General features: G+C 33.2%; 6 protein-coding genes across 11 annotated transcripts; 4 read left to right on the top strand and 2 right to left on the bottom strand.

Moving 5' to 3' along the window:
- Window positions 1-405: 405 nt before the first annotated feature.
- On the top strand, window positions 406-7,169 carry Gcn2 (eukaryotic translation initiation factor 2 alpha kinase Gcn2). 2 transcript variants are annotated; one of them, XM_018514153.1, is made up of 14 exons: window positions 406-532; window positions 631-738; window positions 836-1,002; window positions 1,076-1,337; window positions 1,418-1,969; window positions 2,059-2,433; window positions 2,859-3,395; window positions 3,533-3,687; window positions 3,869-4,311; window positions 4,503-4,779; window positions 4,865-5,381; window positions 5,452-5,934; window positions 6,033-6,928; window positions 7,030-7,169. In XM_018514153.1, exons 2-14 carry the CDS (start codon window positions 682-684, stop codon window positions 7,154-7,156), a joined length of 4,848 nt encoding a protein of 1,615 aa, XP_018369655.1. In that variant the 5' UTR covers window positions 406-532; window positions 631-681; the 3' UTR covers window positions 7,157-7,169. The 2 variants fall into 2 exon arrangements, with proteins under 2 accessions (XP_018369655.1, XP_018369653.1); XM_018514151.1 differs by having other exon boundaries at window positions 406-738.
- Window positions 7,170-7,917: 748 nt separating this feature from the next.
- On the top strand, window positions 7,918-10,288 carry LOC108765411 (alcohol dehydrogenase [NADP(+)]). Of its 2 annotated transcripts, none has more exons than XM_018514110.1 (7): window positions 7,918-8,099; window positions 8,330-8,714; window positions 8,865-9,029; window positions 9,155-9,358; window positions 9,433-9,549; window positions 9,645-10,039; window positions 10,171-10,288. In XM_018514110.1, the coding sequence occupies exons 2-7, from the start codon at window positions 8,652-8,654 to the stop codon at window positions 10,214-10,216; spliced, it is 990 nt and encodes a 329-aa protein (XP_018369612.1). In that variant the 5' UTR covers window positions 7,918-8,099; window positions 8,330-8,651; the 3' UTR covers window positions 10,217-10,288. The 2 variants fall into 2 exon arrangements, with proteins under 2 accessions (XP_018369612.1, XP_018369613.1); XM_018514111.1 differs by lacking the exon at window positions 7,918-8,099 and adding an exon at window positions 8,179-8,261.
- A 37-nt stretch (window positions 10,289-10,325) lies between these two features.
- On the bottom strand, window positions 10,326-14,227 carry LOC108765409 (Minichromosome maintenance 5). The gene is made up of 8 exons (XM_018514105.1): window positions 13,929-14,227; window positions 13,598-13,853; window positions 12,446-12,618; window positions 12,034-12,371; window positions 11,597-11,943; window positions 11,040-11,473; window positions 10,687-10,958; window positions 10,326-10,574 (listed from the first exon to the last, which is right to left on the bottom strand). Exons 1-8 carry the CDS (start codon window positions 14,081-14,083, stop codon window positions 10,345-10,347), a joined length of 2,205 nt encoding a protein of 734 aa, XP_018369607.1. The 5' UTR covers window positions 14,084-14,227; the 3' UTR covers window positions 10,326-10,344.
- Window positions 14,228-14,885: 658 nt separating this feature from the next.
- Wdr37 (WD repeat domain 37) lies at window positions 14,886-18,334 on the top strand. 4 transcript variants are annotated; one of them, XM_018514106.1, is made up of 6 exons: window positions 14,886-15,113; window positions 15,578-15,997; window positions 16,114-16,239; window positions 16,720-17,482; window positions 17,589-17,835; window positions 18,189-18,334. In XM_018514106.1, the coding sequence occupies exons 2-6, from the start codon at window positions 15,721-15,723 to the stop codon at window positions 18,309-18,311; spliced, it is 1,536 nt and encodes a 511-aa protein (XP_018369608.1). In that variant the 5' UTR covers window positions 14,886-15,113; window positions 15,578-15,720; the 3' UTR covers window positions 18,312-18,334. The 4 variants fall into 4 exon arrangements, with proteins under 4 accessions (XP_018369608.1, XP_018369610.1, XP_018369611.1 ...); XM_018514108.1 differs by having other exon boundaries at window positions 14,886-15,128; XM_018514109.1 differs by lacking the exon at window positions 14,886-15,113 and adding an exon at window positions 15,193-15,377.
- Arv1 (ACAT-related protein required for viability 1) lies at window positions 18,328-27,011 on the bottom strand. The gene is made up of 4 exons (XM_018514114.1): window positions 26,576-27,011; window positions 19,198-19,296; window positions 18,618-19,137; window positions 18,328-18,473 (listed from the first exon to the last, which is right to left on the bottom strand). Exons 2-4 carry the CDS (start codon window positions 19,279-19,281, stop codon window positions 18,349-18,351), a joined length of 729 nt encoding a protein of 242 aa, XP_018369616.1. The 5' UTR covers window positions 19,282-19,296; window positions 26,576-27,011; the 3' UTR covers window positions 18,328-18,348.
- On the top strand, window positions 20,590-24,047 carry LOC108765412 (alcohol dehydrogenase [NADP(+)] A). The gene is made up of 4 exons (XM_018514112.1): window positions 20,590-20,748; window positions 21,075-21,242; window positions 22,449-22,802; window positions 23,367-24,047. The coding sequence occupies exons 1-4, from the start codon at window positions 20,674-20,676 to the stop codon at window positions 23,739-23,741; spliced, it is 972 nt and encodes a 323-aa protein (XP_018369614.1). The 5' UTR covers window positions 20,590-20,673; the 3' UTR covers window positions 23,742-24,047.
- Window positions 27,012-27,021: the final 10 nt, after the last annotated feature.

Genomic DNA, 27,021 nt, shown 5'->3' with positions numbered 1-27,021 from the left:
ATTCGACTGTAATTGGTCAGTTTCTTACGGCATAAGGCATAAAACACCTATTGTAGATCCGGACTTATAGTCGATTAGTCTTCATCTACCCATTTCTCAATTGCGAAAAAGTATACAAGTGGAGCACGTGAGTACTCCACCAAAAAAGAAGGTTTTCAAGTCTTGCAGTTGATAATATCAGCACAATAAAAGGAATAAGGCTGGAGTCCCATGAGGTGTATTTACCGCGTATCGCGTAACCGCGTAACCAATCAGAAGCGATTCGCTGTTGTGATTTCGCGTTTTACTGATTATTGATTGGTTACGCGGTTACGCGATATGCGGCAAATACGCTTCATGGGACTCCACCCTAAGGAATTAGGATTAAAGATTAAACGATTTTACGGAGTACTCAGAAGTATCGTGAATCCGTGATCACAATGTAGTCTCGTATAAAGAATCCAGTGAGCAGAGGTTACCGGTTCCGATCGATCGCGGCGTTTTTCCGCACGTGTGTCATTCACGCGTTTGACGGAATACGCGTATGCAAATTGTATGTATACATAACATGTATACACAGTCTCGACGTTAAAATCACGTACGTGCCGGAATTAATTACGGATTTTCTCTTTTTCATATTATTCTGTTTAGTTTAAAACTTGCTAATCTACGTACGATATGGGCAAATAGCGACGTGGCAAAATGTCTCACGTTGAATCATGTAAAGTTCGGCAGCAAAATGAATTGGAAGTCTTGAAGGTATATGACGCGCTAAGTAAGCACGTGGCAAAAAGTAATATTTTCCAAGCCACGCGATGTACCTCTCTTAATAATTCTATTTTGTCATTTACAATAGTCCATTTTTGGTGATGAATTGCGCGACTTGAGGAAGAAGAATAAAAAGAAATGGCAACCTCTAGATATTGTTGTTACCTTGACACCACAGAAAGGTATGTCTGGACCAGCGGAAGTTTATGCACAGATAGATCTGCATATTACGTGCTGCGACAAATATCCTCATGAGTAAGTTTTGTCTTTCAATATGTATACCGTCTTTATTTCATAACGTCTACATGATTTATTTGTCATATTTTAGAGTACCAACCATTCAACTGCAAGACAGCAGAGGCTTGTCTCATCAACAGGTTGCAGTTTTGTCATCTGAGCTCGAAAATTTAGCACAAAAGTTAAAGGGTGAAGTTATGATTTTTGAATTTAGTCAGCATGTCCAGAAATATCTGCACGAACATAACAAACCGAGTTACAGTAGTTTTTATGAGGAGATGGTATCAAGAAATCAAGAAAGAATACAATATGAGTTGCAAGAAAAGCAAATGAAAGAAGATAAAGAAAGACAGGTTTGATTTAATATGTTGGTTCATGTATCTCGATTGGATATTATCATGTTTGATTTCTGTTATCATGGATATTTCCACAGGTTTTGCAAGATGCCATACAAAAACGTCAGGAAGCCCTGAAAGCTGAGATGCGTAATCGAAAGGAAATAGTTCGATTGACCACAGATTCTGATATTGTCTTTCGATCCATACCATCATCTCCGCACGAACGAGGGACGAGTCGTTTTAGACGTCGATGTGTGAGCACGTCGGAAAGCTCCGAAGGATCATTGTGCGAGCACAGAGGTACTAAACTCATTCATTTCGACAGTAATAAAGGCGAGAGACAAGTGCACCGAGGCAAATGCTTGGGGCACAGTACGAAGGGTTCCATAGTATACGCCGGCGTGGATGAGACTACTGGAGAATTATTAGCTATCACGGAATGGACGTTGAAATGCGCGATGGCAAATGGTTGCTCTACTCAAGAAGTAGCCATCGATATACATCATGCCATGAAACAGATTGCCAGTTTGGAGCAAGAGCTGAATCACTTGTACAAACTACATCATCCAAATCTTGTACATTATTTAAATATGAAATATTTGCAAAATAACAATAACGTGGTGATTTACGTACTTCAAGAGTTCGTGGTATGTAAATATATTGCTTTGGAGCAGAAATATTTGATAAGATTAAGAATGATTTTTACGTTTATGATATTGATTGTATGTAAAAGTAGGTTGGTACCACGTGCTCGTTCTTCCTGATGGAAAACATTCCAGTCGACATCGACATGTTGAGGCATTTGGCGACGGGTGTCCTTGACGCATTGCAATACCTCCACGAGAATAATGTAGTGCATAAAGATTTACGAGACACCAGCATTTATATAGACCATGTGGGTGTTATAAGATTGTCCGATTATTCTTTAGATAAGAGATTGTCGGACATGTATCATTCGAATTCCTTAGCAAAGACTGAACATGATTTTCCAACGATTCAAGGCCGAGGTGGCAAAAAGGCAGACATATACAGATATGGAATATTATTGCTTTCGTTATTAAAAGGAACCATCATATCCGGGGAAGAAATCGATCTGACAGTAATCCCACAGGTAGATTTTCTTTTAGTGAGAAAAAAATCTGTCATTAGTATATATATCACACTGAATTAGTACATATTAAAGACTGCTTTATATGAAGTATCTGAATGCTCAATGCAGTAGCATAATGTAATCTTTAAAATAAAATAATATGTAATATAGACTTTGACAATAAAATGATACATGTATATTCTCTTAAACAATGTGACAATGTTAAACATTTTAAATAATTAAATAATGTGACAATGTCACATTATTGGATATTTAATTATTTAAAATTTATATACTTTTACATTTAACTTGGCTGATTTCATGTATTCTTTCAGTATGCACTAATGTAGTGTAAGTGACCAAATTTGTTATTTGTGTAGCACATGCGTTTTTCTTATAAAGTGCCAACAGTGGACGCTCGTATCCTAAGTTAAATAATTTTTTAGCTTCACTTGAGGGACTTTATTTCAAAATGTCTCATCGACGACGAAAGAATGCGTTGGTCTGCAGAGCAATTGCAACAACATGGTTTTATAAAAATACCATTAGCACGAGGTTTATCACCTTCAGTACCGGATCACGATGAGAAAGAGAAAAATTTAGAGCCAGAAGAACCGGATATCGATATTCAGTTACATTTGCCATCGATGGGTAGGCAATCGCGAATACAAAATGAATTTGAAGTGCTGAAATGGCTGGGAAAGGGAGCCTTCGGCGACGTTTTGAAAGTGAGAAATAAATTAGATGGCGGTGTCTATGCTATCAAACGCATAGAATTAAATCCAAAGAAAAAACAGCTGAATAGGAACATTACGCGCGAAGTTAAATTGCTCTCTAGAATGAATCATGAAAATGTAGTACGTTATTACAATTCGTGGATTGAAAGTGCTACTTTGGATGATTCAGTCAGGCATAGTCATTTTACACCGATCACCACGTCTTCAGATAGAACTACTACGCAGGATAAAGCAGATATAGTTAATGTAATTATATTATTCACGATAACGATTATGTCGCTCGTAACAAGAAGAGCCGTAACAACATTCTACTTTATAATGTTGAATTATATATAATTGTAATCAGACTTTTGCGCTGTATAAAAACATGACGTGAATTTTAGCATCTGGAAAGTGATGAGATAGAAAAATTTGCTCCACCGTTACGCGATGTTGAATGGAATATATCGTACGAATCTCGGGCGAATGTGACTGATAGTGACGATGAGAACAGCGATGCGTCGACTGATTCCGATAGCGAAGAACACTGCGCATTTCTGTAAGATTATTTTCTTTTTCTGAAATTATATATCCTTTGTAATATTTAATATTTTTATTCAACTTATTTCATTTAATTTATATTATTCTAACGTATATGCAACTTTATATTTAAGTTATGTGATGCATAAAGAAAAACTACTTACTATTAGAAAAGCTGATTTGAATTTTGTCTCTTACAGAATGCGAACATTATTACATATTGAGTCTTCCGATAGTATTGAATTCGAAAGAGATGGTATATCACAAAAATGCGCAGTAACGCTGGACGTTTCCAACAATGATGTTAAAGATACTGAAACTTCTAGCGAAGATGTAACGGTAAAAGAAATACAATTTTTGTACATACAAATGGAATTCTGTGAGAAAAGCACATTAAGAACTGCCATAGATAATGGTTTATATGAAGATGAAGAACGTTTTTGGAGGCTCTTTCGGGAAATTGTAGAAGGTCTGGCGCATATTCACCAGCAGGGTATGATACATAGAGATTTGAAACCTGTGAACATCTTTCTCGATAGTAATGATCACGTCAAGATAGGAGATTTCGGATTGGCCACGACTAATATACTGTCATCGTTAGTTCAGACCATCGATGCTGATAAAGAATCACAATTTGAAAAAGGTACAATTACGACGATATTTTGAATTCATCGATTGATCAATTGCATTATGCGCAAATGCAACTTTGCTCTGAAAAAGATGCATTTATGCACATAATATGATTGATCAATCAATAAATTATATGGTTACATGCGCCTTATATAGTTACATACGATGTATTAATGACAAATTATATTATCGGTCATGTTCAAGGTGGAAGTTATGACGTAGAAGAATTAGGATCTCTTACTGGTCAAGTTGGGACAGCTTTATATGTAGCTCCTGAACTTTCCGCAAAAACTGCCAAAGCAATTTACAATCAAAAAGTGGATATCTACAGTTTGGGAATTATTTTCTTCGAAATGACGTACAAACCATTGACTACCGGAATGGAGCGTGTCAAGGTCCTGTTGAATTTACGCTCGAAAGAAATCGTCTTTCCTCCGGATATACCAGAAACAGATGTACCGCCTCAAATTCATATCATACGGTAAAAAAATTGATTTGACAATGCATGTTATATCATTCTAAGATATATGAAATACGAAATAATGATTAAACTTTATCCATATTAGTTGGCTGTTGAATCACGATCCAAGTCAACGTCCTACCGCTCAGGAATTACTTTCTTCCGCATTCTTGCCGCCGCCATTAGAAGATACGGAATTGCAAGAAGTAATGCGCCACACGTTATCTAATAGTCAAAGTAAAGCATATAGATATTTAGTGACGTCGTGCTTCACACAAGACGTTACGCCGGCAGAAGATATTACTTATGATATGAATTTGCCTGCTAGGGGAACACCAAGTGTTCTTTCCTCAAAAAGGCAATTTCTGCAGGAAAGCGTGAAACAAAAAATCATTGAGATATTTCAAAAGCACGGCGGAATATACCTCGCGACTCCGTTGTTAATGCCTAAATCCATTCAGCATTCTAACTTTACCGAGTCTAGCGTAAAATTGATGACCCGTACTGGCAGTGTAGTCTCTATACCTCATGATCTTCGTACTCCTTTTGCTCGATACGTTGTATGGAATAATATTTCGCATATTCGAAGATACGCTATCGAACGTGTTTTCAGAGATAAAAAGGTATGTACTATAAGTAATATCTTGCATGTATGATTGCAAATTAATATCTGTTAATATCGAATTATCGTAGGCACGAGGATTTCATCCAAGGGAATTATATGAATGTGCTTTTGATATCATTAGTCCTGTAAATAACAATTTAATGCCAGAGGCTGAATTGATCTTCATTATATGGGAGATCTTCAATGAGTTACCACAGATCCGAGAACATAATTTCATAGTGCGCCTGAATCATACGTCGCTATTGAAAGCTGTGTTAATGTATTGTGGCGTAGAGAAAGACAAGTATCAGGACATATATTCCATATTGCAGGATGCCCGCGACGGAAAGTTAACTAAATTTCAGGTCCAAACGCATTTGATAAGTTTATGCTTAACCGATCAAGCTATGGAAACGCTTTTTAATTTGCTTGAAACGGAAAGCTCCGTTACGAAAATCAATAGTGTCTTAAGGACATTAACGAAAAGAAAAGGAGAAGCTGCTCGTTTAGCCAAAGAAGGCATGAGCGATATAGAGACTGTAACATCTAATGTAGAAAGTTTGGGTGTTAAGGTAATATATTATAATAATGTCTTTATAATTATAATTTGTGTAAGTTGTTTACATAAGCATTCTTTTTATTTTTTTATTTTTTTTCTATTACGTTTCAGTGGCCTATTACTGTCGTACCTTTATTAACGTACAATGTACAACAATATAGTGGTGTGATATATCAAATAACTTGCGAACTAAAGCATAGACGGAGACGATGTGGTCAAGACATCATAGCTGCGGGCGGTCGATATGATAAAATGCTGGTGTCATTTAGAAAAGTTTTAGAGCGCACCGGAATGGCCAGTAAGGAAATAAAACAATACGGTGCTGGTATTAGTATATCGTTAGATAAATTGGTGTCCGCTGGTGTCGAGGAGTGTGAGAGTAGTGAAAGTAAATACGGTATTGACGTGGCTATATGCTGCGAGGGAAATTCAGAAAACGAAGGAAGAGGAGAAAAGGACATGATTAATGTATTACGGGAAATCTGGTCATTAGGATTGAAGGTTACAACTTTAGATTTAAGCACTATGGAGGAAATACTAGAATACTGCCAAGAAAATTCTATAAGTCATATAGTATTATTAAGAAATAGTACTTTAAGAGTGCTAACATGGGAAAGGGACCGATTTCAAGAGAAGAAGTGGAACACTATACAGGATATTGTTGAATATTTACAACGACAGTCCGAAAACGCGTTGCCAATCTTGAATAGGTCCGAAAGTAAAATGAGCGCGAATGATATATCAGTAGTGTCTAGCAATCCGGTTAATGTTACCATAGGTTTCATTCTCTCTGAGCGAGATAAACTGTCCGGAAATGGCAAAAGAAGTTTAAAAAATGCCATATTAGCACAAATGTCCTCTTACTTGCAAAGAATATCACATAAAGTTCCTGTAGAAATCTTTGCAGTCTTTTTGGAAATATCTGTTATAAGAACGCTGATCAGTTTTCTGGAGATCGACGAGGAGGAACAAGCTTTCCAAAAAAGTATTCAGATTGTAATAGACAAGTGAGTATTACACAAACTACATATATTTAATATATTATGTTATGTTATATAAAATAATAAACAATCTCTACTCGATAATATTGATTATATTATTTTTATAGACATCCACGGCATAAGAAATATATAAAAGAAATCTGCGAGGGTATGAGGAAATTAAGGAATGAAAAGTCCAAGCCTGTAGAGATACTTTACAGTTTGATAGACAGTAAATACATGACTTTAGTATAAGATATTATCGAAGCCGAAAAATATATTTTCATAATAATTATGTGAATTTAATAATGATGAGTAATTGGAATGTATGTTAATAGATCCAAACATACAAAACAAGTATTAGATACTTAAGCATTTTTTGTACTACATTATATATTTTTTTAAACATCAGATTTAATAAAAAATGAGACGTATATATGACATGATGCTCCAAAATGGACTTCTGGATTCGATATAAAATCAATCGATATAAAATAATAATAAACTAACGTGTTTATTATTACATTTAATATTTTGTTGCATATATTTTCAATTGTTTCAACCCTTATTGTAAGATTTAAATATATTCAAAAGACGTGTGTGTGTGTGCGTGCGCGCGCGCGGGCACGCACGTGTATTTCGTACACAACATGAATTATTTTTTCTAAAATTAAAAAATATTATGTGTGTGTATATAAAAATAAATAATAAGATTATAAATTCGTGGCAGGAGAAGATAATCCTTTCTAAATTTTACCCGCTTCATTTATATGAATATAATTACATACCGCAATTATATCAGCCGTGTTATATTTTATCAAATTTAAAATATTATAAATCATAATATATTATTTAAATTTTATTTTTTTTTATCTTTTATTTTATCATTGGTTGTGTTCCAAAATTTACTGAAGTTCTAACCAGTACTGAAAATCTATAGTTTACGTCACGTGCACCTGCGCCGCACTGTAGATTCTTAGTAAATTTTGGAACGCCCCGAACACCCCATGAGAAATTGAACATTGGAACACCGCCAATGTTCAATTTCACGATATCATTTGTTTTAGTTTATTGTTTCATAGAATGTCGAATGTCAATCACGGAGAAATAAATCTTGAAAGTTGAATGATATTGACGACGTGCAATACGTGAAAAATAGGAAACGGAAGCTGGTGGTCTGAATGAGATTCAATTAAGGGTAGCAATCGTGTAACTTTTTCCCTAGGGTGGAAACGTGAAAAGTGAAAATTTTTTGTATGTATGTGTGTATATGCACGATACGACTCATACATAAAAATTTTCACTTTTCACGTTTCCGCTTTAGCGAAAAAGTTACATGTACTGGTCATAATTTATAGTGGTATAAAATTGTAAATCTCAAGTATTATCCATGATGGTCTTTTTTAATCTCGTTTCTTCCAAAAATAGCACACATTCTTGTTGAAATCAATTATCTGCGGCGCAACCCTCCTCGAATCAATACGACTTTGAAACGATATATATGACTACAATTGCTATGTGCGGGGACTTTAGAGACTCGCGTGTTCGCTAGTGTACAGCTATTCTAACTTTAGAAACGGCCTGTCCAAGTGTATCACCACTACATTAATCTCGAAACTTGATCTAAAATTAATACGATGTAACGAACTTAAATGTGGAACTACTTCTAAGTGGCAATGCTGCTTTAACACATTTTTAATGTGACAACTGTGCTACATCTGTTATAATAGAACATCAATAAGAATCCAGCATGCATTCTATACAGTTGCTGTCAGGATATGATATGCCTACAGTGGGACTGGGAACGTGGCAGGTGACAAAATAATATTAGAATGTTGTAATGATAATAATAGTAATGTATCTTACCAATCATGTATTTTTTTTGTCATCACTATCAATTTTATAACTTTAAAATGTTTATATAAAGTGATTTGATAAGAAAAGTAAAATAACTTTGCTCTAGGCTAAACCAGAAGAGATTGAAACTGCTGTGAGCACTGCCTTAGAATGTGGTTACAGACATATTGATACAGCAGCAAATTATAATAATGAGGATGCAATTGGCAGAGCTTTGAAAAAATGGTTTGACAAAGGTGGTACTAGAGAAGAACTTTTTATCACGACAAAAGTAATGTATCATATTTGAGTTCAGTAGAGTTGATTGCTGTTACAATTTACTATTTAATAATTATAATATTGCTGTCTTTCAAAGAACATAACTGTATTTAAAGAATCTTGTAAATTTTATTTTAGTTGCCCAGTTTTGGTAATCGACCATCCGATGTAGAAAAGTTCATTAAATTGTCATTAAAAAAACTTGGATTGGATTACTTAGACATGTACCTTGTTCACATGCCTTTTGCATTTAAATTCAATGAAAATACGTGCGCTGCAGCAACGAACGAGGATGGAAGTTACATACTCGATTTTGACACAGATCCTGTCTCGGTGTGGAAAGTATGGAATCAATTTTGTGTAACGTATCGTCATGATATAAAAGAAATCTTTGAAAGAGCAAAATTATTTTGCAGGAAATGGAGAAACAAGTTGAATCAGGCCACACTAGATCTATAGGTTTAAGCAACTTTAACGAAGAGCAGATTTCGACCATTTGGGAAAACGCACAAATTAAGCCAAGTAATTTACAGGTAAATCGTTGAGCGATATATAAATTTATCTGTTAAGTGCAGTTTGATCCTCATTGATAAGACATTATCGAGATAACGATATTTAACATTTTTAGGTAGAATTACATGCATATATGCAGCAGACGCCAATTCGAGAATTATGCAAGAAGTATAATATCGTTGTAACAGGTTACAGTCCATTAGGCTCTCCAGCTGCAAAGATGCATTTTCAAGCAAAATATAACTACACTTTAAATGCATTTTCTGACTTGCTAAATCACCCGATTATTAAAAAAATTGCTGCAGAGCATAAAAAAACAGCAGCACAAGTTTTATTGCGTCATTTACTACAACTAGGTGTTGTAATTATCCCTAAGAGTTCGTCCCCAGAAAGAATCAAGTTGAATATCGATTTATTCGATTTTTCCTTAACAGAGGAAAACATGGAAGTCTTGAATGCCTTAGATAAAGGTACTGATGGACGAATTTTTAATTTCTTATTTTTTAAAGGGTAAGTGTTAAAAAATATATTTCATTTTGGTTATTATATTTTGTCACAAAAATGTATCTAGGACTATATTTTATAATTTATAAAAATTGTAAAATTCATATAAAATTTACTTACAGTATTGTCTGTTTCAGAATTGAACATCATCCACAATATCCATTTAAAAATGAACTTCCTTAATCATAAATTAACATGCGAGTCATTAGTTTGTATAAAAATAGTTGAAAAAGAAATACATAACATACCAAACGAGCATGATACGTTAAATGTATTATGTAATTATACATCGGAGAAGTTTCTGTTATTTTTCAATGCAGTCTGTACAACATTTTACGTTGTAAACGATGCTGAAGTTCACCGCGGCGTATCATCGTATGTATAACTTTGTAAATAGCGCGTTCTGGAAATGATTGCTTAAGAAAATCTTTCACAATATTTTGTTCAGATACTTGATGTCCAATAGGAAATCTACTCTTCAATTGTTTTTCAATGCGGGTCAATATTTCATGATCCTCTTCCGAGGTAAATCCTTCTGCTCCTGATGACAGATCGCAATATACACGTTATAAAACTTTGTACTTGTAAAGTATTTTCTTTGGGCTACACATATCAAATATAATATATTCTATATTTATCAATTTGTAGCTTACCTGCTAATGAACCAGACATTGCAGCTTCCAATGTAGATACATGAAAGAGCCTTAAAGCTTCGTTAATATGGAGTTCAGTAGCAAAGGGTTGTAACTGCATTTTGGCCAAGGCTTCGGAAATTCGTATAATAGCTTCAAGCTGCCGGACTGTTATAGGTATCGATAATCTTTTTTCAGCATCTTTCTCATGTTCTCTTGTACCAGCTCGCATCATAACGTAACGATTTTTTAATTTGTCCCCTGCCTCTGAACTGAGTCTTGGGCCACAACGTCTATTACAAAAAAAAATTAGAGGGAAACGTGTACTTTACAAAATGTTACACATTATATGTGATAAGATACAGCAAACTTACGTTCTACAATAGTTTATATACTTTTTGAGAATGTGTACAGGAATTTCTCCCTCTACCGATTGTTCTGTGATCTGGCCAGCATTACAGTGAATGTTCATAACGTGTTTAGCTAATGTTATATCCCTGTTGTGTTCATGCTCATCTTTAACAATAAATATCATATCGAACCGTGACAATATTGTCGGCATAAAATCTATATTCTCTTCTCCTTTTATATCATCCCAGCGGCCGAAGACTGAATTAGCTGCTGCTAACACAGAACATCGTGTATTCAGAGTTGTCGTTATTCCTGCTTTCGCTATAGAGATCGTTTGTTGTTCCATAGCTTCGTGTATCGCCACTCTATCATCCTCCTTCATTTTGTCAAACTCATCTATGCAAACAACTCCACCATCCGCGAGAACCATCGCGCCACCTTCCATGACGAAATTTCTCTGAAAATAACGATAGTTGCTGTCGTATACATGGGAAAGATTTACATTAAAATAAATTTATGTAGTTAAATTAATTACAAAAATTGCAAATGTAAACAAATGTTTAACAAGAATGTAACTTACAGTTACTGGATCTCTCGATACAGACGCTGTCAAACCAGCTGCGGAGCTACCTTTTCCTGATGTATAAACAGCTATAGGAGCAACTCTTTCTACAAATTTCAACAACTGCGACTTAGCGGTACCCGGATCACCCAGCATTAAAATATTAATATCGCCTCTCCTACACAAGCCATCTGGCATTAATTTTCTCGAACCGCCAAACAGTAAACACGCGATAGCTTTCTTGATATCTATTGCACCAAAAATACTAGGAGCTATACTCTTCACGATTCTCTCGAACAGATTAGGGTCTGCTGCTAAACGAGTAAAAAGATCTTCCTCTTCAGACGTAACGGGCGGCTGAGTTCCTGCACAGAAAATACAGAAAAAAAGAAATTAATACAAATCATTAACTGATACTTTAAATTTTCATTTTTGTATTATTATTACGCCAGTACCTATGTTGGTATTTTCTCCATCCACAGAGATACCAAGAACGCGAATATATGGAGCTCGAACCCCTACTAATGTCTTTTCCTTGCCTGTACCTTTGCCACCTGTTTTAGATACTTTCTTAATGGAATATATTCCCAGAATCAGAACTCTATTACCAGGTACAACTCTGTCGCATAAATACCGATCGCAATATAACTGCAAATGCCTGGGCATTTCACCCTGCGGTATATGATCCGGCAACTCCTGAAGCTTTAATACTTGAAAGTCTACGCAGTGGCATTTATCCGGCATTATAAAGAAAGGATCCAGGGGACACTTTGGTCCTACACCGGCTTGTTCCCTAATAACAGATGAAAATTGTTTGTGTGATATATTGTAAAGCGAGTAATAAAGTACTTTCGAAAGGAGACTCACGTGGAGCATTTTCTGGGTAGCGTATATCCTTCTAGACCGGGCTTGATAGGAATATTGACTTGAGTGACCTTGCAAGAACGGCACTGTATTGCTATCTTTGTCGCCTTTGATCTAATGCCGGATGCAGAAACAATTATACCAGGAATTTTGACAAGTTTTGAAACAATATCTGGCTGCAACAGTGAAGCAGTTACGTTAAAATCAGTTTTGAATTCTACAGGATGTTTCGCGAGAAAACCAACAAACTACAAGAATGTATTATTGAGTTTGTTCTAAGCAAAAATATCCATATACGCTATAGGTAAATTTATATCAATTATCAAAATACAAACAATTTTATTAATATTGTAACAGACAAAAATATAAACATTTATAATTTTTATATGACTATTATTCTTTTAGGTTGAATTGTTCCACTGTCACTTTTGTCCTTTCTCTTTTGCTCTTTCTCTTATCTATTAGCCAAATATCACATAGTTTATTCAAAGATGAAACAACTGGTTTATAATTATATTAATTATTCAAAATATCCATCTTTTTTGCTTGCAAACATGATGTTTTTTTTATAAATTATTGCTAATTTTAATTTGATTAATTTCAATGCAAATGTTGTTAGGTTAGGTTTGTACTTGGTTTATGACCTCAATTATTCTGTTAAGTTTAACTGCTGAATTTATTGTCAATATTATGTCACAGTCAAAGTGTTAACTCAGTAAATATATATTATTGTAATCTGTTCCTATATGTAAATGTAGTCATTGACTAGTAAGTGTATATATTTACATTTTGACTGTGACATATACTTGTCTTAGCACCGAGACACTACTGTGTCTCCAGATGCAAGACTTCAAACTCTACAAAAAGAAGTTGAAAGATGCTATGTTGGTCAATTAGTAAATTTGCATTATTACTGATAACTTAAGCTCTTTAAAGCTTGATAATTAAGTCGAGTACTTATAGTGTATATGAATTATTTTGCTTAGAATGAACTCTATAATACATTCTGTCAGTTTTATCATGAAACACTGTATTTATTCTAAGGAACCAAAATTTCTTTATAAATTTATTTGTCAACTTATAAATTAATGAGTGAAACTTTATTCAAGTTTGTAAAATTATTATTTCTATACATCATGAGAATTATGGCATCACCTTCATTCCCCTCAAGGAGCTCGGATGAGCATCCGAACATAACAAGACCTGAATGTCTTCCATCTTTTCCTCGCCTTCAGGTCGAGGTGCCGTTAGCTCGTCAGCAACATCCTTCGCAGCTTCCTCTAAAACGGACAAGTACTCTGTTGGAAGCTTTTGGATCTTCTCTGCGAGGGACTCGTCGAAAGCTGCTAAATCCTCGAGATTGATCTCCATCCAGTATTGACGGAGGTTGTAATTGCGCTTTAGGGTGTCCCTGAAGAAAATTAAACGGTATTGAAACGCCAGATGGAACTGCAGGTGAAAAGAATATCTAATCTTTCTTCATTACCGATATTTGTAGTTGAAGTTACCCTCGTGAAACTGTCGGATGAACTCTTTAAATTTCTTTTTCGAGTGTTGAAGATTCACGCGGTTCTCGTGAACTTCGTTCTCCACCGCGAAATTGTCAGAAAAGAATACTCCTGGATCGTCGAAACCCTCCATTTCGCGTGAGCTACTTATTTACCAGCAATACCAGCACCAGCCACTTATTCAAAACACTTATTTAAAGAGGCCTAATACAAGCGAAAGTAAATCAACAAAAATGTCACGCCGTATCACGCTGCCGAAATCGTCACTTTCGGCGGGAAACTTTCAAGGTGTTTTTAAAGCCGATACACAGATGACTTTAAGGCAGCGTTTCATGAATATGATCATTTCATAACACAGGCAGAGGATTGGTTGTTCAATCAATGTTGGATAATGATCAAGATTCCCTAAAGCTGGCTCTACATTAGTCGCATCACAGCGTCGCAAGCGTGTCGTAACCGTTGCGGTCCAATCAGAGTCGAACTAGCTTGATGTTTATTGGATCGCAACGCTAATGTAGAACCAGCTCAATGTCGGGTTTATAATGCGGGGTCTACAATAGAAGTCGTAGCAGTCGTAGGGTCTTAAGTTGTATAAAATTGATCAATCGTAATCGATTATTCTTCTCATATTCGATTATGATTGGTCAATTTTCTACAACTTAAGACCTTGCGATCGCTACGACTTCTATTGTAGACCCCGCATTCGATTGTGATTGGTTAATTTTTTACGACTTAAGACTACGACCGCAACGAATTCTATTGTAAACCTCGCATGATTGGTTAATTTTCTACGATTTAAGATCTTACGACCGCTACAACTTCTCCATTCTATTGTAGACCCCGCATTACAAAGTAATGCTGTGTTCCAAAATTCACTGTCAGTGCTGAAAATGTATAGTACGTAGACTGTAGATTGTCAGCGCTGGCAGTGAATTTTGGAACACAGCCAGAACCGATTTTTCCATTAGATATTTTAAACGTTTGTTAAATATCGAACATAGTCTGCATTGGCATAGTATCACGTTCATTACTATTTCATCGTACGCAGTTCTTTGTAAATGCATCCCCTGCATGTGTAAAATGTAATAAACATGGTGCTCGATATCGACGGGAAGAAGAAAGAGGTGTCACAAAGCGCCGAAAATAAATGCGACACTACAGATGTAAATTTTTATTCCGTAACATTGAACATCATCAGTGTGAAAGAATGCGCGAAATCAGCGACGAGTATCATAATTAATCTCGTCCCGTCCGGTTAATTCTCGATCGATTGTCTCGCGACTTGAACAACCAATACGCGGTCTCGAATCTCAAGGGAGTAAACTGGAGTAAACTCGTACTTGTGTGTTATTAGATACATTCTTGTTTCCCTTTTGAGAACTAGTAACAGTGTGATTTTTGATGATTTCGGAAGCAGTTGCGTGATGGTATCGCTTAGAGAAATGTAATATGAGAACAGCGGATCAGTGTTAGAAATCATGTGTACAAAATGATATGGAAACATATTTGTCAGACCTGACGGCAATTAATCATGAGAAATTCCTCGACAACAGAAAACCGAGAATGTCATTCAACATTTCGCTAATCATACTTCTAATCTAATTGTCATTATGTATTCTGTTGATAGGTCGTGAATAGTATGCATACAGATTAATAATGCGGGCTGTACTCCTGCGCTGAAGTCGGAGTGATCGGTGATGTATGCTGTGGGGACAAAGTACTGGGACATGCTCGTCTGCTGTTTATGTCATTTTTGTTAAGTGACGAGTCATGCCCGGCGAACCACCAGCCACAGCTGGAAGTAAATCCAGTAGCAAGGCAAAGAGGATCTCTATACCTCGTGTGCAAAGCAGTACCGACACAGAACTACAGTCTCAACAGAGTCAGAGCGGTTCGACCCCACTGCAACCCACTGCGTTGCACTATGTCACCTTTCGTTCGGAGTTAGAGGACAGCCCCATCCCATCGGCTGTGCGATGCCGTTTGTATGATCTCTTTCAGCAAATTGAAAAGGAATTTGAAATGTTATATACGGAAAATCTTGGGTGTAAGTATTTTTTATGACAAATTCAGTCACTTGCACTATGTTAGATTAGTATATACTAAAAGTTGCTATATATATGAATATAGCTGTTATATTGAATCTTCTATTTCTTATTACAGTGCAAGAGAAGATCGACATCCTAAATGAAAGACTCGAAAGAGAGTGTTATGGATCAGGCGAGCGCAGTTTACCTCCAGGAGATCTTACGGATTATCCAGAAACAAAAAATCTATCTAAGCAAAAATGTAAGACTATTATAATATTAATGTCAATATTGATATAAAAATACATTTGTGTGTTGCATTATAAAAGAATAATTCAAGAAAGTTTAAACTACGACTTAGAAGACTATTAGACAAATTTAATATTCAGATAATAGTATTCATTAAACTATACCAGAAATTATTTTCTTAAATTATTTTCATTTCTGACAATTTCATTTATGTATTTTTTATTTAGTTTCATAAGTACCATACAGCTTTAAATATTTAAACTTTTTTTAAATATTTTATGTATATGTCCTGTTTATTATCTTCATTATATAATTTTATGACGTATTTTCCATTCATCTATCTATTCCAGGAGATTTAATAAGAATGATACAAAAGATAGAATACGTAGCTAGTATATATATATATATATGGTAATGATTTTTTAAAACTCAATAATTTTATTACGTTATATATTTAATTCTTGGATTTTAATAAGAATTCTTTATTTTGTAGCAATGGGTGCAAACTCGGCGCAAAAAATTAAAACTTCTCACAAATTAAAAGCACAGACTAGTAAAATAGTATCAAGCTTTAAAACTCCGTCTATGAATTGCACTATGCAAAAAGAGTATATGGGTCATCGAGATGGTGTGTGGGAGATATCCGTCGGCAGATTAGGTCAACCCATCATAGCGACTGCTTCTGCTGATTATACAGCACGTATATGGGCAATAGATAATAGTCGATGTTTATTACAATATATCGGTCACAATGGATCCGTGAATTCGGTTCGGTTTCATCCAAATAGAGAATTGGCTTTATCGGCGAGTGGCGACTGTTCCGCTCACGTGTGGCAGGCAGCTGTCGATTGGGATATGTCGAAAAGAGTATCGTCGTTAGAAGAACTTCCAATAGCGAGTTCCGAACGAACTACTGCTAATAATCTAATCAGTAATAATGATGAGCAAGACGATCCCCCGACTCTGAGGACGCCAATACGCGAACTTTTGGGTCACACGAACGTTGTAATGGCTGCAGATTGGCTTTCTGGTGCTGAACAGTTAGTCACAGCTTCTTGGGACAGAACAGCAAACTTGTACGACACGGAAACTGGGGAGATTATACACACATTATGCGGACACGATCAAGAATTAACTCACGTGTCGACTCATCACACGCAAAAATTGTGTGTCACGTCTAGTAGAGACAATACATTTCGATTGTGGGATTTTAGAGAATCATTCCACTCGGTTTCGGTATTTCAAGGTCATACTGAGTATGTATACTGATAAGAGCAAGTTTTTTTTCTAATTAATATTCAATCTGTTTATCCAGTTTATAACATTAAATGCGTAAAATTAATAAGCATGTCTCTCTTATAGAACAGTAACGTCTGCAGTCTTTACGAGGGAAGATAAAATTGTATCTGGTTCAGATGATAGAAGTGTAAAAGTATGGGAATTGCGTAATATACGTAGTCCATTAGCGACAATACGTGGAGATAGTGCTGCTAATAGATTATCAGTTTCTAGTACCGGGATAGTGGCAATACCACACGACAATAGACAAATACGTTTATTTGATCTAAGTGGTCAACGTTTGGCAAGGTTACCTAGAACTAGTAGACAGGTAAGAAAAGATATATTTTTATAATTGCATAGCAAAACTTATCTTTGTAATTAGTTGACTAAATTAATAATATAACGGTTTAACTGATATATACATTATCTGTAATGATAGGTAAAAGGAGAGTTTGAGATCATTAAAATAAAAAGTTACACATTAGTTATTGTTAATATTTTCAGATTTAAAGATTTATATATAAAATGTAAAAGATTTAAATCTCTATTTTGTTGTTTCATATTGTATCATTATTATAATATATGAAAATTGCGTAACACAATCAAATTTTTTTATTCTTAAAATATATCATTTAAACTACAAATATGTCTTATTAAAAAATAATATAATTATATTTGCAGGGACATCGCAGGATGGTGTGTTCTGTTGCTTGGTTGGAAGACAGCAGTGTGTGTAATTTATTTTCTTGTGGTTTTGATAGACTAGTATTAGGTTGGAGTGTTCTTCCCGTTAAAGATGCTTGAATATCAAAAACTGTGTGGTTTTATCGGATATTTTATGTCATGTTAGTGTGATATTGAAAATATTTAGGTGCAATTTAGATATGGAAGTACATATGTAACCATACAGTAAAAATCCAGCAATTAATCCAATCAAAGATCCTCCCCTTCCACTCTTGCAGACAACTGCAATAAAAAAAACCGAAATATATTGTATGTATTATTAAATAATTTATCAAAGATAAATTATAAATAGAATGTGAATTTTGAAGTTGCAATAAAAACTATGAATGTCTTACGTAAAGTGTACATTTTTAAATGCATATTTACCTGAATATGCAGTTAAAAGACATAAAACGGTGTAACTTTGAATAAAAAGGTAATATGGACCTGAGGCTATGTGCTGCCACACTATTCCAAGTAATCCCAATAATTTACCACAACCTCCGACTATTAGAGCGCAACTTAAATCTTTTACGCTGTATTTATATGGTTTTTTACCAATGATAAACCATTTTAATTCAGTCACTACAATAACTATACAAATGAATGCTGCAAATGCTAGTGCTGTGTGTAACAGCAAATTGTAAATATTGCAATGATCTTGTAATCCATTGTTGTGAACTAAATCCACTTCTGACGCAGTTAATTCTGTTTCGTTTATATCACACAAAGACCAAGCCCTGAACGATTCAGCTAGCCATAATATTATACTTATCTTCCAATATGATTTAAAATTGCTATTGTATAAAAGATGTCTGTAAGCTGGTTTTTCTATCAGAATAAGATCTACAAAGACTATAACAGGATCATATTCAATATATTTGTCAGCTAACAATCCACATTTCTCCTAAAATAGTGTAAAATTATCAGTATGCAATATAAAAGCATGAGTTCGTGTTTTACTTACACATTTTAAGATTTTAAGAACACTAGGGCAATATCTCCTAAAAAGCTCTTTGCATTCAGCTCCACAATTTATGCAAATATACATTTATAGACCAGATATCTGAAATAATAAATATAATTATAGTAATTATATATATAATATATATTTTTTAATATGTTTGTACGTGAATTTATAAAAATAACATTCCTTTAATTTCAGAAATAAAGGAGGACAATCACTTATACGTATGTTGGAATGCTCATTTATTATTATACTACACTTTGACACATTTATTTACAGGAATTTGCTTGCTTTTATCGAGATTCAGTAAATCCCCCCCCCCCCCCTCTCTCTCTCTCTAACTTGGAGATAAACTCTCTCCCTAACGATTTTGTATCTTCGTCAAGAAATTGCTCTCTATTTTTTTTAGCATTTACAATACTCTAAATTTAGCAGAAACATTACATCACTCGCATTCAATATGTCTAATAATGATACATCTGTAAAGAAAGACTTAATCTTGAGCTGATCGATTCAGTGATTACAAGAACAGGAAATTATTAGATAAACTACAGACTTTCATGGAAAGGTTGTTCTTTTTATCTGAATTTTTTGCTCGGTTCATATTTTCTCTTTTTTCTGCGATACAAAGAAAAAAGGAAAGAAGATGAACTGTGCAATAAGTTTAGCTAAAAATAATAAGTCTATAAGTAAATTATCTAGACTGCTAACATTATGAATTCAATTGAAAATGCAAATGGAAGTGGAGATAGGCAAGTAGTGACATACAGGGTGTTTGGAAAATAATGATAAATCTTTCACATAGGGGTAGAATGGACTAAACTGAGAAGAAAAGTTCTCTACCATTTTGCAATTTTTGCAATAATTAACAAGATATTAATTGTTAAAAATTGCCAAAAATTGGTCTTCAATCATTTTTTACTCAAATACTATCACAGAAAAACTGCAAGAGACAAAAATTATTTATTTTCTTCTCATAAAGTTCTGAGAATTTTTTCAAAATTTTTTAATACCGTATTTTCTCATGTTGGTAAAAATGAGAAAATGCAGTACTAAAAAGTTGATAAAAAATTCGTAAGTTCTATGAGAAGAAAATAAATAATTTTCGTCTCTTGCAATTTTTCTGTAAAGTTGATAGTATTTAAGTAAAAAATTATTGAAGACTAATTTTCGGTAATTTTTATCTTTATAACTGGATTATCAATTTCAGTTGAAAATTGCTATGTGATTAGATATTCACATGTACTTTATTTCTGCAATGTTTAAAATTTGTAAGAATTTTCCAGTTGTAGAATCTTCCTTGTGTGTTACTCGACAACTGTACAAATGTGTACTGTACAAAAAAAAAAGGCCTGTGCTATATAGTACGGTGAAAGTTGTGTGGTAGAAAAAGTGGGAGGAATACAATAAAGTAGCACATCCCGATTTTAAAACATACAGTCTGGTTTCTTCGTTGTTACAAGACATATCGCGAATATGGCTCAAACAAATTCTAGTGTATCTCTGCCAACAGGGCAACAAATGCCCATTTTAGGATTTGGAACATGGAACGTAAGTTTATAAAGAAATAAAATTATAATCCAAACGAAATTTATTTATATCATAATTATATTATATTTGAATGTGCGGCATATATTTTATTTAAAATACACTTTTTCTGTATATGCATACACTGACACACGCGCGTACAAAAAAAAGTTATGCTCCTCCTGATATAAATAATTTTTATAAGTAACTACTGTGCTTGTTTTAAACCACTAAGTCTAATATCATATTTGTCTATCTCTTTATGAGATAAAAAGGAATTTTCTTATTCGAGGATATACTATGTGTGTTGTTTGTTTATTTATAAAGATATGTTTATAATATATCCGCAGGCAAGCGGAGAAGAACTAGAAGCAGCTCTGGATGCAGCTTTGGAAGCAGGATATAGGCATATTGACACAGCTGCAGTATACGAAAATGAACGTTTCATTGGTAACGTTTTGAAAAATTGGTTGGATTCCGGCAGGATCAAGCGATCCGATCTGTTTATTGTGACTAAGGTATAACTCGTATCAGAGTTGGGCACTATTCGAATAATTTTTTATTTAGAATATTATTCAAATAGAATTTTATTTATTATTTGCATTATTTATTGTGGCGACTCGCCACTAGAGGTCCACGGGACTCACTCGGTTCGCGTAAGTACCGCGCCGCGCGAATTCCCTTTAAATAGAATATTATTCTGGATTCATTCCAGGCGTCTAAGGCAAATCCCACACTACATTGCCTTACTGATGAGTCTAGTAGTGTGGGACCAGGCTGCAGCCGACTACAAAGCTTCGAGTCAGGCCTCCCTTAGTGGACATTCCCACATTATTATTTATATTATTCATATTAATCGCCATTGTATTATTGTTGTTTATTCGTTATTCGTATTATTCTTCATTCGCATTATTCGTTATTTGCATCATTATTGGCATCGTTCGTTATTCGTATTGTTCTATTTTGTATTATATTGTTCCTAGAAGACGAGCCTTTCACGAGCCTGCCACCAGATCACTGTACGAAAATAAAGATCCACATTTCAAGTAATAATATCCACTCATTGTTAATTACTAATTGTGCGCTATAAGTTTCACCACGCTTCATACCTTCGTTATCACTTTGGACTACGTTTAGTGTAAAATAAAGTTTAATAAAAAAAGTTGTTCTACATTATACTTTACAATGCACACATTAAATGTATCTATGTATGTTGAATTATATATTATTCATTCGAATACATTGTATACTCGAATAAATTTTACTCGAATACATTATTTCCACATACGCGAATATAAATGTTATTCAAATATAATTTTATTTTAGATACACAAAATAAATTTATATTTGAATAAAAAATTATTTTTTATTTATGAACAAGACTTTATTCTTTATTCGTAAATGTGCCCAACTCTGACTCGTATTACTATATTTATTTTAAGCATAATATAAATATAAATATCTACATGCGGTAATAAATAGATAGAAAATAAATTTCATATTATCTGCGTATTAGCATGATCTTTGAACTGCATATTAAATAGTATGTATATTTTAGCGAAATAATTCGAGCTTATTTCCATTCATTCTGTGTACACAATGTAGATAGTGAATGACTGGAAATCCCACAATGTAACCCAGATGTAACTGATAATTATATTATTCAGTTATTATAACAAATTTTATTATTTTATTATTTCATTATGTTCTTATTATATCTATAGGTACCTCCTAGTGGAAACAGACCCGGTGATATTGAAAAGTGGCTGAAGAGATCTCTCTCTAATTTGCATTTAAGCTACCTGGATTTATATCTTGTCCATGCTCCATTTGCATATCAAGATGCTGGAGAAGAGTTTTTACCTATTAATGAAAAAGGAGAAATAATGATTGATACTGATACGGATCATCTACAAATTTGGTCAACAATGGAGAATCAAGTGCTGCAAGGACGTACTAAAGCGATTGGATTGAGCAACTTTAACATTGCACAAATCAAAAGAATTTTGGATAACGCTAAATTACCTGTTTCAAATTTGCAAATTGAATTACATGTTTATTTCCAACAGAACAAACTGGTATCTATCTTATCTTAATGTATTTTTGTTTGTACTGAAGTCTGAAGATAATTACTATGCTATCTCTTACGAGTAGATAGAACAGATTAAACTGAAGGGAAAAATCTTTTACCATTTTGCGATTTTCGTCATAATTAATTAAGTAATGAGAAATTTTGCCGTTACAATGCTAATTATTCGAACGCCATCTGAACGCCATAATTTGACGTCTTTGATTTTTTTAAACTGTTGGCTGGAAACCGTTTTCTGGATGTTAAAAATTGTGGTTTTATGTACCATTACGACAATGATAATTTATATTTAAATTTCGACAACTAATGATATAAATAATACTTATATTTCGATAAATAATGATATAAATAAAATTATGATAAATGATAATTTTATTTATATTTCGATAATTGTAAAACTATCAGTGTCGTAATGCGTTCGTGGAATCACAATTTTTAACATCCGAAAAACAATTTGAAGAAATCATCGATATAAACGACAATCTGGATAATTAATTTCGTGACTGTAACTTTATTAATCTAAAAATATATATTGATATTCTTTGTATCACAGGTGAAGTTTTGTCAAGATAACGACATCCGTATAACGGCGTACTCTCCTTTGGGTTCACGTGGATTTGTTGAGAAAATAGGAAAGGGAGACGCTGTGTCGGACTCATTAAAAAACGTAACTGTGTTAGAAATTGCGGAAAAATACGAAAAAACGCCTGGACAAATATTACTTAAACACATCATTCAAAAAGGTATAGTGACTATACCGAAAAGCGTTAATCCTTTAAGAATCAAACAAAATATTGACTTGTTCGATTGGCAACTCGAAGCTGAAGATGTTGACAAGTTAAATGCTTTGGATATGGGAGAATCTGCACGAGTGTGTGATTTCAGTTTCTTTAAAGGTGTATCAAAGCATCCAGAATTTCCTTTCTAAGATTATCATATAGAATATCCCGAAATTAGGTAATGAAAATACTATAGCAAGAAAGGTTTCAAAATATTAAGTAAAAAAGTTATTTGTAAATTTTTATTTTGGACAGTAGTTTTTGAAATAATAAGGATTTAAATATGACCAGACTGCGTTTAGACGACCACCTGTCCATGAATCGCTTTTACGATAGTATCAGCGAGCGCTGTCAAGTGCGCATTTCTTATTAATACATACTCACTGTCACTAATCAGATGATCGTTTAAAGGACTATAGTTGGCCATATTTAAATCTTTATATCTCAAAAACACTGCTAAAAAAAATTCCCAAATAACTTTTTACGTAATTTATTAATTTTTCCAAGAAACTTTCTCTTGTTATAATATTTTAATTCGCAAACTTCGGGATCCTGCTATGTCCACTCTTTTTTTATTTCTCATTGTTACGTATAATATACAATTTAAAGATTGTTATTGCATGCAAAATTATCGTAATCAAATAAAGTATTTGTTGTGTAGAAAATTACAATTAGAATACGTGGCTTTCAACAAAACAAATTTCGAAAAATGAGCATTTGCCACACACTGAATTTTTTCAGTGAAATAATTTATACATTAATTGCTATGCATGTATGCGATTTTTTACTACGATACATATAATAAAAAAGCCATAACAATCAACAATACAATGAATAAACGTTGAAAAAGGCCATATTAAAGGCCGAAACGTTTATTCATTGTATTGTTGATTGTTATGGCTTTTTTATTATACGTATCGTAGTAAAAAACCGCATACATGCATAGCAATTAATATATAAATTATTTCACTGAAAAAATCCAGTGTGTGGCAAATGCTCATTATTCGAAATTTGTTTTGTTGTGTAGAAGTACCTATTTTGTTTTTTATTAGCAATTATGTAGCATTTAAAAATTGTTATTTCATGTAAAACTTTATCGTTATCTAGTACGTAATCAACGTTTATTGCATCCGCTGCTATTTTTATATAAATTTCTAATATCTTATCATGTGTACTGCTTAAGCATCCCCCGGGAAAAAATATTTTATATACAAAAATGCATATATATAATTCTATATAATCATATATAATTTTATATCTAAGTTTATACATAATTATATATAAATATATATAATTATATACAATTATATAAAATTATATATAATTATACATAAAACATTTTTTTCCGGGATATACTGGGCACCTATCATAGAATAAATCCGAATGTATTCCAATCAGAATTAATCCGTTTTCTCTAGAAAATTTCAATAGAAATATCTAGGAAATAATTGAATAATTCCGATCAAAATCCATTCCGACTTATTATATTATAGATACCCTGTTGTAATTTTTAATGGATCAAACAAAATTGTCAAACAAATCATTTTATAGATAATAAAAGTAATACAATTATATATACAAGACGATTGAATATAAAGATGACTTTTTGGAGAAAGTTTCCATTTGGAAGAGTTATCTCGGTTCGTACCACCACATAAAGATGTTAAATATTTGTCGGATTATATTTGAAAATGTAGGATGCTTTCACATTACCTTACCCACTTTCATCTCAATTATTTCAAACCGTTGGCTTCATGATTTTTTTTCTTTACTTTTTGTAAGATAAATTAAGACTCAAGACACATCTGATCCTACTGATCGCCGCAAATTCGCCGAAATATGTAAAACTGAACACATTCCACATGCATACTTCGCACTGTTTCACAAACATAGAGGAATGTTTGTGAAACAGTAAGTAAACATAGCATATGAGTATTCAGATAGAAATGTTGATTGTGTTCATAATTATTGTATTACCTAATTTTAAATATAAATTCTTTTTCTATGAAAATGGATTAAAGATATTAATGTTAAACAGCGTTAGAAACGTTACATTATACAAATAACACATTACTGTTATTATTATTTTTTTAATAATTTGTCACAGTTATTCGTTACTAATTTTTAAAAATAATGCGTTATCGTTACGGTTACTTAGAAAGCAACGATTTATTACTTTTTTGTAATACTAAGGTAAGACATTAGATTAAAAAATTATATTAATAATCCATATTAAATGTAACAAAAAATAATAAATATTAAAACTAATTTCTATACAAAGTATCCTGAAATTCGCAAGTCGAAATATCACAACAAGAAAGTTCTAAAAAAAAAATTAATTAATTAAAAAGTATTTGCCATTTTTCATTCCGATTAATTGTTTTTGATATATAAAGATATTAATTACAGATTACAGTTAAACAAAACTGTCTGTCCGTGAATCATCACTAACTACATCATTCGACAAAAAAAGACTTTTTCAAAATGAAATACATTCTTAGGACTTTAAGCACTCAAAAGGAATTTACAATATCGACTATGGTTAATAAGATAGTCAAGATTAAATGGAATTTATATGTGATGATAGATTTAATATGATGGATTCTCAAAACTTGAAAAAAATATTCGAATTATTGCGAAAATTTATATGTATAAAAAAGTCTTTCGTAGTTTAGAATTTGTCAATTCTGACATTGATTCCTATTTACTCTAAATAACCTTAGCCATTGAATGATATTGAATCGTAATATCAGAAGCAAGAAATGACTCATTAATTTTTGTTACGTACCATTTATAAATAAAGACAATTTGAACAAAACAAAATGATAAGATCGCTTCAAAATATTTGTAAAAATGGACAAAAACTATGCTTATCTCTCTCAGTTAGTAAACAACCGTATTTTATAAAAAAGTAACGATTAAACTTATGGATTTTATTATATTATCAAATAGTGCCTGTATATATATACATATATATATGTACCTGTTTTCCTAGTCCTGTGGGAGTGTCCAAGTGTCAACCTATTAGGGTCATTTAACACTTTCTTTATATGTTCCACCGGCTGGTGGAAAGTTATCTTCCGTAAATACAGCACACACATTCATATACTGATTTGACATCATAGTTGCAGGTTAGGATCGCAGCGACAGTGCGCACGCGCAAGCCAATGTCGGATTTTTAAATCAAATTTATGAAGAATTTTAAATGTTTTTTTAATATGCTGATATATATATATTTTTTTCTTTGCACATTTCAACTTTCTCAACAAGATTATGACAGCATATACTATCAAATTCAGCACATTTAGCGAATTATCCCAAATAACAAACAGAAATGATTTAAAAGATAATAAAACTGACAAACATTTCAATATATATCTCTAATAAAACAGAATATCCATTTAAAATAAATTGTAAAAAAATTCGTTA

Source organism: Trachymyrmex cornetzi, unplaced genomic scaffold (genome assembly GCF_001594075.2).
Source record: "Trachymyrmex cornetzi isolate Tcor2-1 unplaced genomic scaffold, Tcor1.1 scaffold488, whole genome shotgun sequence".
Classification (NCBI taxonomy): domain Eukaryota; kingdom Metazoa; phylum Arthropoda; class Insecta; order Hymenoptera; family Formicidae; genus Trachymyrmex; species Trachymyrmex cornetzi.
Note: the sequence above shows the minus strand (reverse complement) of the source record. Positions and strands in the feature narration are given on the sequence as shown.